Source organism: Pogona vitticeps, chromosome 4 (genome assembly GCF_051106095.1).
Source record: "Pogona vitticeps strain Pit_001003342236 chromosome 4, PviZW2.1, whole genome shotgun sequence".
Lineage (NCBI taxonomy): Eukaryota > Metazoa > Chordata > Lepidosauria > Squamata > Agamidae > Pogona > Pogona vitticeps.
The window spans coordinates 187,097,525-187,110,186 of NC_135786.1; the positions used below are offsets into that span (position 1 = coordinate 187,097,525).

Here is a 12,662-nt window from a genome sequence, read left to right on the forward strand (position 1 = left end):
ACAAACAACATAGAGATAAGCAAAGACCAAGATGGTAAGACTTAGGAAATTAAGAAATGGAAGGCAGGAAGGCCTGCCTGAAGAACCAAGTCTTCAGTTTGTTCTTAAAAACTCCCAGCGAGGGTGCCAGGAGAATCTCCAGGGGCAAGGTGTTTCAGAGGTGAGGGGCCACCACCGATAAGGCCCAGTTTCTAGTTCTCTCCTTCAGGGCCTCTCTTGGGGTCTGCCACCTAGTCTGGCTAGATTGAGTGACACGAGTAGAGCTAGGTGGGAGCAGGTGCTCTGCCTGGTATCAGGGTCCTAAACCGTTTAGGGCTTTATATGTAAGGATTAACATGGAAATGTAGAAATGAATGGGCAACAACAGTTACCGGGTTTGCTCATGGTTTGATAGGTGGCAGAACGGACTATCCAATATGTTAGCACTAGTGGTGCAATAATTCAGTGTATTCCTGTTTAATATTACTCGGTAATTATTATCTATCATTTTAAAAACAAGAGCAGCTTATTCCCTGCGCCTGAACTTGCAAGCAAAAGTTTTTTCATCGCAACTGTCAATTAAATGCTTGAACAGAAGCTTAGGTGGGAAAGTGAGAAAAGAATCAAGGTACAGTGGTGTTTAAGAGCTTGCGGTAATGATCCACATTTGTTTAACTCCTGAACAGAAACCATTCACTGTACAGAAGCATGTAAGAAAAAAAAGCCTGGATAGCATTAAAAGTGAATTAATAGTATATTGCAGGGAAAGTGTGTGTGTGTGTGTGTGTGTGTATCATAAGTGAGTGCCTTTGAAGAAGCAACCTGAAATTGGAAATAGAATTGTGTAAGGAGATACAAAGTGATAACTATTGTTTACCTGTCAGTTGACATTGATTAATCTTGTGCTCTGTTATATCACTCAGTGACTCGAACACCTGGAGGCAGCTGTCACAGCTGTGCACAGCTTCTTCATCTAACTCCTCCCCTTCTTCTGGTCCCTTCTTACAATCTATCAGGTCTCCATCTTCTCCCTTGTCTTCTAGTTTACAGTTCAGATCTGAAAGAAAAATCAAGAATATGACCCAGGGCTTTAAAAAACAAAACAAAAGGTCCTTTTTGAAAAAAATAAAAATAAATGAAAGAGGATTCAATACTGAATTTATTATTTTTCTTCTTGGTGTTGTTTCGGTAGCTCAACAAGCAGAAAAATACTTCTGGCTTGGGCCTGCAGCGCATGTACATTATGCTAGAGTTTATCGCTCAATAAACAGAAGAAGCATCTACCCTTTGTATTCTCAATGATTTTCTTTCTCAAACAGTACTCCCCCCCCCCCTTTTAAAAGCAACACTTCTGTTCTATTCTATCCGTCACAGTTAATTTTGACAAGCTTAATACAACTATTGGGGGCTTTTCATCTCCTGAATAATTTAAAAGAATAAATCCTGTCTATAATGCCGAACTATCTAATGAAAAAAGATAAAATGTACCAGCGAGTGGATTTAGCAGATTTTGATTTCACTTTTTATTTCAAAGCTAAAAACTAGCCAATTGTAAGGAGAATGTGAAACTGTCTCATCTCACTAAACAGCCACATGATCAGCTTATTTCATTGCCAAATAGAAATAAACTAAAATATATGCCCCAAAATCATAAATTCTGAAGTTATTGAAATTGCCTGCTAATTAAGCAAAGACGTATTAACCTGCAGAGGATAACTAGCCCAAGAGACGGCTTTCCATCATTATACATTTTAACAGGTGCAGTGAGGATCAAACAGATAATCTAATTCTAATTCCAGGATAGTCGTGATGAGCCCAATAAGAGTTTCTAACTTGCTATAACTGGTCATCATTAATCCCTTGTACAAAGCAGAAGCTAAATCTCAATCAACGCTACTTCAGCTTTGTATATGTCTAATGCAAAACTGATCTGACAATTTAAGGCTGTTTCTTCTGTTTCTTTCAGAAGATTACCCATGCCTTAAAGAAGCTTGAAAACATGATGCAGGCAAAGTGACATGTCTATTCTATTTGTAGATGGCAAATGAAGGGAAAAAAGTGTTGCATGCAAAAGAGACAAAACTAACCAGGCACTAAAAAGTACATCTAAAATGTGTTTGAACACCAGGGATTGCAAGTTTCTATCATTCTCATACAGAAGAGAAAGACCAGAATCATGCAGGCATGCATACAAACACCCTGGCCTGTAAGATACGTAGTTGATCTAAGGTCCTTCAGTGAGAAGTAAACCAGCGACTGATTGATACAAGTGTCTTAACTCAGGCTCAGAAGAGGGTGCTAGAACAAACTGGCCCTGGGGTGGGAGATAGCCAGTGGTTCTTAACCTTGGGTAACTCAGGTGTTCTTGGACTGCAAATCCCAAAAGCCCCATCCAGCATAGCTCATGGAGAAGGCTTCTGGGAATTGCAGTCCAAGAACACCTCGGATATCCAAGGTTAAGAACCACTGGAGATAGCTATGCATCTAAATAAGAAATATTTGTGTTTTTCCTGACTTCAAAGCAATCAACTGACTGAATGAGTGCTATGGAAAAAGAGTATTGTCTTCTCCATCTATCTTTAAAAGTGAGGAGAACCAATGAGAACTTATTTGCTAAAGAGAGTGTGTGTGTGTGTGTGTGTGTGTGTGTGTGTGTGTGTGTGTGTGTGTGTGTGTGTGACTGAGAGAGAGAGAGAGAGAGAGAGAGAGAGAGAGAGAGGAACTAATGCTTGAAATGGGGCATATATCAGCAGAGGCTAGGTAGGGGTGATTTATCTATATAAAACCTATGCGTTTGACATGGGGATCATAAATGTACTACTGACCACAAATGCAGTTTGTAGTGATATTAACAAAACACAGGGATTTGTCTATTATGAAAATAGATGAAGTACTGCTTTTTGTTTACATCCCTCACCAGAAACAGAAAAATCAGTTTCCAATAGAACCCAGCTGGAGTCATTACAAGTAACAGATTAAGTAGCATTTTACATAACCATTTTAACTCACAACACCTTGCAGTGTATAATTTTGCCATTTTCTTGGTCATTGAAGTAATAAAATTGTACCCCAAAGCTGTAAGAATAAAAACAGGCCTTCCATGGGAATGGAGGGTGGGACAATTCACTACCAACATGGGTAGTTCAAATAAGGTTGAAACAAGGAGCTATAGAAGACTTCCACCAAAAAAAAAAAAATTGACCTTTTCCAACACGGTGGATCATCTTCTGGATAGCTCGGTGATTTAGGTATGTGGCTATGGAGTCAGAGGTTGAGAGCTCAGTTCCCCACTGTGCCTCCCTGATGGGCTGTACACAAATCTAGAGGGTCCTTTCCAGCTCTGCAGTACTAAGAAGATGATGAAGAACACAGGACTCCAACTGCTACGACAGGATAAAATACATGTGCACTGCTTCCCTTTCCTCTGGAAAGTATTTAGGGTATTATGGCTGCTATAGAACAATATGTAACACTCCAGCCACAGTAAGGATACAACAATACACAACCTGTAGTGCTTATAAGTGCTTATTTTATGGTACCATGTACTGGTTCACCCCATCCAGTACACATGGAAGAATGCTCTAACAGGTACTGGTTAAAAAATCAGTACAGTTCTCAAGTAAGGTGCAGTCCTGCTACACAGTTGATAGAAAGGTGTGTACCTACTAATTTCCATATTGTCTAATGTGAGTTTTACATTGCCCCAAAGCAACATATGCTGAACAGAACTCCCTTTAACACGTTCCCTTTTAAACTCCCTTTAACGCTCTGCCTGCATCCCAAACTTACTTGTAAGTACATTCCCAGCCTCTGCATCTACCATAGCCTAGCAGTTGAAAATACCAGTAGGTTATAAGCAGCTGAGGAAAAGAAATAATTGTCTTAACTGTTGCAAACTGACCCCGACATCATTAAACACTTGTTGGAAGGCAGCATGTGCACATTGCATACTATTAGATGTTCGGCTCAAGCTCCCAGTTTCATCTCATAAAACTGACAGCACTCAGGGAAATGCGGGCACAGGGTCTGAATTTTAACATGACTATTTAAATGCTGCACATAAAGTTTACAGACCTGTTTGTTTAAAAATAAGGGTAGAGTCTGACTTTGCTTTAAGTAGCATGCTAGAGGGGAGAAAGGGATGCAACAATGCTTGGTACTTATTATTCATGAATGCGGGCTCTTAACAAGAATTCAATAATATAGGAGACGTATACACACACAAACACACAGAAAGCTCAGGATGTGAAACCTGAAAAACTGCACAGGGCAATGCATCTCTCAGAGACAGAAGTAGCTATTAACATTAGTATTATGCTTTCCCCCAAATTATATAATGGGAATCATTGTGGAGAAAAGAGGAGAGGTGTCTCTACTTATGCATTCACAGATACAAATCTACTGGGACAGGAGTCAGGCGACTTACTCCCTTCCGCCACAACTTCAGAATGTATGCTAGAGCAAAATGCTGCGTTAGTTTTTAGGTCATCTCTTAAGGGGGAAAACCTATGAGACCTGGGTTCAGTCACAGCCCTTGTGTAATGAGTTGTGGCAGCCTCTGCCTCTCTTGGTGAATATATTTCCACTACTGCCTTTTTCCTGAAAATATACCTTCGTTATAAAATAAATTACCAAATAGTTGGAAACACATGGATCGTAGGAGATGATGCTTTCTACACTTTTCAGATTGATAACAAACTGTATTTATTGCAATCATGCTTTGATGAAACTTGGTTTTCATGGTTACTGTACAAACTGGCTGGACAGAAACTGCAGCCAAAAATGCTGAATGGAGCAAGAGAATTTCATTTTTTGTACTCTGATCATCTGCCATTTCACTTTGGAATAATTCAGTGACACCATGTAGGTTAGAAACTGAATCTCTCTTATATGAGAGAGGGGGGGAAAGAGAGAGAGAGAGAGAGAGAGAGAAGAAGAAGAAGAAGAAGAAGAAGAAGAAGAAGAAGAAGAAGAAGAAGAAGAAGAAGAAGAAGAAGAAGAGAGAAAGAAAATCAAGTTGATATGTACTAATGGCATCACATATGGGTTATAAGCCTGATCTTGTGCTGGAAGTCATGTTTGCCCTCAACCGTAGCAAGGTGGTCGAAGGGAAGAGTTCACACAGCTGGCCTTATAACAGACTGGCTGGAATCCTATTCTGCAATTTTACACAGACACAATTGTGATGATGTCATCAACCAGGACCAATGGTAGTGGCGAACTGAAATCTTCCGTTTCCCTCCCTCAGGTTCTGGGAACCCCTAGGAATCTCTCACATCTTGACAAAGCCTTTGCGAGCTATATAATAGGGAAGGGAACCCTCTAATGCTGAGTGTATATTAATAATAAATTACTCTTGAATAACCATCAATGCATTAGTCTTGCAGAGTGAGGAATAAGTAACACATTGGCCAGAATCCTGTTGGTGATTTACAGGCATGGGGGAGCTTTGTGGCACAGTGGTTAAGCTGCAGTATTACAGTGAAGACTCTGCTCACAACCTGAGTTCGATCCCAACAGGCTCAGGTAGCCAGGGTTCACTCAGTCTTCCATTCTTCTGAGGTCAATAAACTGACTACTGAGCTTGCTGGGGGGGGAGAGCAGGGCAATGCGTAACCTGCATATTTACAGTGGAGTCTCGAATTACACATGGCTCCACTTGCAAACTTTTTTACCTAGGAACTTCTCCGTCCGCAAAGTTTCATTTCGACTTGCAGCCAGAGAATCGACCTATGGACAAGAAGAGGGAGGCGGGGAAAGCGCCAAATTCAAATTTGGCGCTTTCCCCATCTCCCCCTTCCAGTCCATAGGCTGCCAATCTGCCTCCGGATGCTTTCCAGGGCTTCTCCGCCGCCATGGGAGGCATCTCGGAGGCCCCCCTGCCGACAGTGCCTCCAAAGCACGATTGGCGGTGGCGGGGGACCTCCAAGATGCCTTCCATGGTGGCGGAGAAGCCTTGGAAGGCACCCGGAGTCCCCCACTGCTGCCGCTGGGAGCCGAGCCATGCCAGGCGATCCTGGCCATGCTTGGACCCCTGCAGTCGGAAACCTTCAAGAAGCCTCCCATAGTGGTGGGGAAGGCCTCCAGAGGTTCCCCCCCCCCCGCCGACGCAGGCTTTCCCAGGGTGGACCGGGCCTACCAGGGGAGGGCTTCCCCCGGTAGGCCTGGTCTACTGCCTGGGAAAGCCTGGTGAGTAGACTGGGCCTACTGGGGGAAGCCCTCCTCTGATAGGCCCAGTCTACCAGGCTTTCCCAGGCAGTAGACCAGGCTGAGATGGGCGATCCCGGCCATGCTCGGACCCCTGCTTCGGAGGCACTATCGGCGGTGGCAGGAGACCTTTGAGAAGCCTCCCATGGCGGTGGGGAAGGCCTCCAGAGGTCCCCCCCACAGATGCAGGCTTTCCCAGGATGTACCGGGCCTACCAGGAGAGGGTTTCCCCCGGTAGGCCCGGTCTACTGCCCGGGAAAGCCTGGGGAGTAGACCAGGCCTATTGGGGGAAGCCCTCCCCTGGCAGGCCCGGTCTACCAGGCTTCCTTGGGCAGTAGACCGGGCCTACTGGGGGAAGCCCTCCCCTGGTAGGCCCAGTCTATCAGGCTTTCCCAGGCAGTAGACCAGGCCTACCAGGGGAAGCCTTCTCCTGGTAGGCCTGGTCCACCCTGGGAAAGCCTGTGTTGGCGGGGGAGCTCCAAGAGGCCTCCGGCAGTGGCGCCGAAGCCCTCTGAGTCCTCCGGCGGCGGCAGGGGACCCCTGGAAGGCTTCGAAAAGGTAAGGTTAATTTTTTAAAAAATTATTTTAAATTTTTGTGTGTGAGGGGTTTCTTGGGCCAGATTAATGGGTTTTCAATGCATTCCTATGGGAAATGCATTTTCGACCTACGGACACCATTCCAATATGGATTAATTCCGTAGGTCGAGAGTCCACTGTAGTTGTAAACCACTCAGAGAGGGTTTTAAGCACGATGGGGCAGTACATAAGCAGCAGACTTTGCATGTGAGTTAAACTGCAGAACTCAGAGCAAAAATTGCCACTAACTGACAAGGTGGTTTTCTGTGCTACAGATGCATACCTAGTACAGCAACTACTGCCTTGTAATTAGCAACAATTTGCCACAGTGGACAACACAGTTTAACGTACACATAAACTACCAACAAGAATCTGGCTGTTGCTTTGTAAAGTAACAATTCCAAGCTCCACAAACGTGATCAGTTACGTGATCAGGTATACACTTGCAACTCACATGGCCCTGGAAGCCAGAGGTTCCAAGTCAGAGGAGTGGCCCTACAAAGGAATCTTATCTTTTCATGACAATTACTAACCTACATATAGAATCACTGTCTCATGATTATTATACCAGATATCTGTGGTATGAGAAATTACCTTCCCTAATCAACAAGTGATTGGCAAAATGTGACATTTGCACATAATCCATCCTTTCCAATAGGGAAATGAGTGTGTGGAGGGGCTCTACAAACACAGTAGCAAATCCATGGCCTGCTTCTGTTTCAGCTGAACACTGGATGTAAGTGAAATATATATGGCTGGGATTAAGCAATATGCACGCGCACACATACACATGTACATACAATGCCCTGGATTGTTTCTCACTGAACAGGGTATCCAGTAAGAACCACAGAAGCGTAAGGTCCCAAACCACAATATACTAGCTATGAATCCACCTATGTTAATCACTGCTCTCCTCAGAGCACAACTCAATCCATCAGCAAGTCTACACATCATCATCCTATCTGCAAGATTCCATTTCCAAAATTACCTCATTAAAAAAAGGAGAGCCAGATTTGGCTCTGAAAGAAATTCCAGCTACTAATATAATACATAAATTAACTGCTGTTTTTCTGTTCCTGATTATGCTGGACATTATATATAAATGGAAATTTAAGTAGTATATTTTCCCCATTACTTTTGTGTCCTGGCAGGTGGCTTTCTCCTCTTCTTCCTTCTCCTCACAAGGGATGTTATTGCTGTAACTTGGTCTAATAAAACAGCAACTTTGGAGGATAATGAAAAACTGCAAAGGCTTAAAAGAGTTAGCAGCAATAAACTCATGGACTTCAATTAATTTCCAGTAAGAGATTGGTTTAAAGCCAACCAGCAGAAATTCTATTCTGTCCATGTTAAAATTAGGTTTCACCACATTTACTTTTTATAACCTATATAAAAGTCAAGTTTTTTTAAAAAAAGTAATGAATATCTAACAGCCATCTCAGCAGACTGGCAAAGACACTTTGTATGCTTGAAACTCATCTTGCATATTTCTCTCCACGCAACAAGGATCCATAGCTGATCAAGAGCCTAAAATGTCAAACTAACCAGGAAAAAAGCCCAGTTTCCAGTCCATTTGACTGTGTTTTAATGGACCTCCTTCCAAGGCACTTCTGCATGGAAAAGTGCTGGCAAAAGGAAGGAAAACTAAGAGATCATGTGGTTATAATTATGATCAGGAAAGGAATATTTCTGCAGTTCAGCAGTGAAGTAAAACTCTGTCGCTGTCTGCTCCCAATAGTGACCATCGCAAAACAACTGCCTCATTAAATCTCTGCAGTAAGATTAATATGCCGTAGCTGCACTACATTTATAACTTGGTACTCCATAAAAAGCACATTTAATGGAAAGAGCCAGAGCTTTGATGCAAACTATTACTAGAAAAACTTATAGCAGCATGTATGGGACTTCTTATGCTACCTTCCTGTGTGAAATAGCTGAAGGCGGAAAGGTTTTTCTTTTTCACAATATGAAGGCTGAAAGGCTTTCCTTCAGTTTTTAAAAACATCCCCTCAAAGAAATACACAAAACAAAAAAATTTCAAAGATCAAGAAAGATACATGAACACACTTTCCAGAGCTTAGATTATTATTATTATTATTATTATTGGACTACATCTGCCATGCAGTCTGTAGAATACTATCATCTAAAAAGTAACTTTTTAATTTATTCAGTATTGTGGCTCTGGAAAAAAAATTGTTTATGATTAGTCTCACAGGTAATACGAGGAAAGAGCTGGGTTTTTTTTTTAATGAAGTAGCAATCTTAAGAAGTATTATCCTTTTCATCTTCATCAACTGATGAACCAACAAGACTGAACAAACATTTTGGAAGGATGTGTCCATTTCCTTACCATTTGTTTTCCAGTCTCAGCCCACTGTTTTCCCGCAAACACATGGACTTTCACCTCCCCAACCAGCTGCAGATTTTTCATGAAAAATTAAATTTGGTTAAACGGGTCATTTGTCCCATTTGGGTAGCAGAGGAGGAAAACATAGCATATACCATTAAGAACTTAAGATAAAACAAATATTACCGAAGACAATCTAATTTTACTGGAAGAGGAAATTATACAAGTAATTAATTTGCTGCATATGATATATTTATTAGTCACCTCACTCAAATTAAATATGTACATTAGTCTTGAAGAAACACTTGACTTCTTAAATCTAAGGAAGGCACACTAAATAAAAGTAGAATTTCTCCCTGAAACTAGCAGATGAAGATCTGCAAGCAGTATCAACAAAACATATAGTATGATTATTTCATTGAGGAAAGGCTATTTAGGTTTTTTTTTTTTTTTTTTTTTTTTTGCAGAATAGGTAACTGAAAAAATTAAAGGAGTCAGCCTTTCTTGCAAACGTATTTGTCCATAGGGAAAGCAAAAAACAAAGGAACCATTGTAACATGCTATTACTCCCTTTTTGCTGTTTGTCATAATAAAGAGGTCAAATTCCCCACCTAAAATCTTGATGGCTGAACTAAGGATTTACTACAAAATTCCCAGTGACTTAAATGTAGGGATCAGTCATTGCTAACAAAGTCAATGGATTAAGATCTAAACTATATGTTCATTTATAAAAGCAACTAGCCTGCTGAGACATTGGCCAAAATCCAGATGTGTGCATGCATCAAACCAACATATACATGGCTTTCCCCTTTTAGCCCTTTCTTATGCCAGCCCCCTACATCATTTTGAAATGTTCACAAGTTTAAATGTAATTTGATAGCTTTTCTCTCTAGGTGGGAGAAGGGTCAAGGGGGGTACAGCTGCTGGGATATAAGCAAATGGGTGGGGGGAGTAATGCATACACTGAGGTGATTCAAAGGTGTAATAGCAGATTATCAAGTAAGATCTCTTTAAAAAGTTTAGTTAGGTATTAGCAAATAGCTTTTTTGTTTGCAAATAAGGTTCTACATATCCCCAGGACTGTCATCCATCCATCAAAGCAAAGCCACAATGGTTGAGATATGGGAGATTGTGGGACATCCAGGAAGCCAGGAGGAAAAAAGAGAACTGAAGGGAGGGTTTTTAGTTTTGCTCTTCCTCTCAGAGTTGGAATGAGGTAAAAAGAGAAGACTCAACATCTCTTGTTTTATATTAAGACAACAAACAAAGTGCAAATACACAATTTACCTGTTTGTGCAGCTGACTGCACCACACCTCCCTGGTCCTCAGATTCATTTTCTTCTACTGTAAAGGAAAAACAGAAAACAAAACAAACAAAATAATACGTTAGGTAAATGTCTTAAGGTATCTCTCCCTCTCCCTCCCTCCCTCTCTCTCTCTCTCTCACACACACACACACTCACACACACACAGCAAAATCACTTCATTGCCTTCAGCTTTTTAAGGCCACCTTTTTCTCTCCAAAATTTGACTAACTGCCTGACTGAATCTCAGAACAAAATGGATTCATTGATAGAAATGTTGCTCATCTTAAGCAGAACCAATCCTCACAATTGGAGCCTTGAGATTTTTACCGCCCATCCTGAGGACACATGCTTTCTAGAACTCCCCATCTTGAATGTTGCTACAATGTAGGTAGGTAGGTAGGTAGGTAGGTAGGTAGGTAGGTAGGTAGGTAGGTAGGTAGGTAGGTAGGTAGGAAGAAAGAAAGAAAGAAAGAAAGAAAGAAAGAAAGAAAGAAAGAAAGAAAGAAAGAAAGAAAGAAAGAAAGAAAGAAAGAAAGAAAGAAAGAAAGAAAGAAAGAAAGAAAGAAAGAAAGAAAGAAAGAAAGAACCCCAAATCAAATCATGTAGGATTCTAAACACAAAAACTGTATCTTCAGTGTATGGCTCTCCTACTATGACTGCAGTTGCCACTCCCGTAACCTTTCCATTTTCTCTGTGCTGTGGTCAGTTGCACTGCAGCTACTCATGCAATTTACTTTTGGCTGTAGCATCAGGCAATTTGTAAGGGGGGGGAGAGAGAGACACATGACAACAAAGGAAAACAGCAGAACTGCTGTTGAAATTGCCCCTTCCAGAATGTACCAGGTATTCTAACACGTATGGACAGTAGAAAAGAGAGGACCTCTTCTTCCACTCCAAAGTAAGGGGTTTTAAGTTTTATCAGGCATTTACTAGGCAGCAGTCTGAGTCTCTAAGCCAAGATGGATATTGAAACAAATCTTTGGCAAAAAAATGCAAACAGTTGCATAGTCAGATGCTTACATGTCTCATGCTGAATGTGACACCAGTAGGTATTTGATAAAAGAAATATTCCATAGGGCATTGCACATTATGCATTACTCCCTGATTTTACTTTCTATGCTAGACTGTGGCTTCATTCAATCCAATCATAGAAAGGGGGTGGGAGAGGCGAAACTACCTGATGGCAAATGAATGATGTAACATATTATGAAAGATAATTAAGGTCTAGCCAGAGAGTTCATCTCTTGGGATTCTACTGCTCATGAATCCCCTTTTAACCTGAATAACATATCCACATGCATGCACATATAGGTGCATATGTATGCACGTGCACATATGCACATGCACACACACACGCATGCACACACACACACTTCTGAACTGGAAAACTATGTTAAAATATATTTGTATCATTATCTGGCGGAACCACAGGTCTGCAATATTACAGAAAAGATAAAAAGCTGAAAGCTCTCTTAACACATTCTTTGCATCCTTAACTCTAATGTTTTCCAGAAGCAATATGTAAGAGAACCAGCAACCTCTGTTCAAGAAACACCATGTGAAGCTTTTATTAAAAGAAACAATAGGTACAGCACAAATAATTGCCACAAGAATAAAAGTGTGAAATAATGCAGAAGGTTCAAAGGTGGTCACTGAAGAACAGACATTATCACATGATGCAGGATAGAAAATACGGATGTAAATCTCTGCTTTTCTAGTCCTCATGGGCAAGCGCTTGGCACTTGCCAGAGAGAATGGCGAAGAATTTCCTGAGGCTTTCAATAGATTTCTTGCATTGCTGAGAATATTTTTAATTTTAAAAATTGCCCATCTTGCAGTTTCTGTGTACATTGCTCAAAATTGGGATAATTATTTTGCCCCCTCCCCAAGAGAATATGAAACACTGGATGGGTTGCTGCCATCTTTCCTAATAATTAGGAAGTGTCTGATGTATGTGTGCATGTGTGCACATGTATGTACACACACATACACATGTGTGCAGACATGTGCATTTTATGCAAGTTAAAGAATCTCTGACCCAGGGGTGGGAGAACATCTCTTTGAATCTTACTGGGCTCTATCACTCCTCATCAAGGAAGCCTGAATGAAGGACAAAACATTTAATGAGTATTCTTTCTGGACTGAAGTACTGTATAAAGTCCCTTTTCCGGTCCAAACTGCAGAATGTACTCAACAAATCAACCTGAAAATGCCACAGATTTTTCATAATAGCTACTGTGGTGTTA

General features: G+C 41.3%; 1 protein-coding gene across 17 annotated transcripts in view; it reads right to left on the reverse strand.

Moving 5' to 3' along the window:
- Window positions 1-12,662, reverse strand: part of ZNF521 (zinc finger protein 521) — a 366,934-nt gene that overhangs the window by 327,144 nt on the left and 27,128 nt on the right. For all 17 annotated transcript variants that reach the window (XM_072998868.2, XM_072998870.2, XM_072998867.2 and 14 more), the window contains 2 exons: window positions 10,397-10,453; window positions 857-1,036 (listed from right to left, as the gene is read on the reverse strand). Coding sequence is in view for 10 of the 17 variants with exons in the window: in XM_072998867.2 (XP_072854968.2) it covers window positions 857-1,036; window positions 10,397-10,453 (237 nt within the window). In the remaining 7 variants the exon portion in view is untranslated. The remainder of the gene's footprint in view (window positions 1-856; window positions 1,037-10,396; window positions 10,454-12,662) is intronic.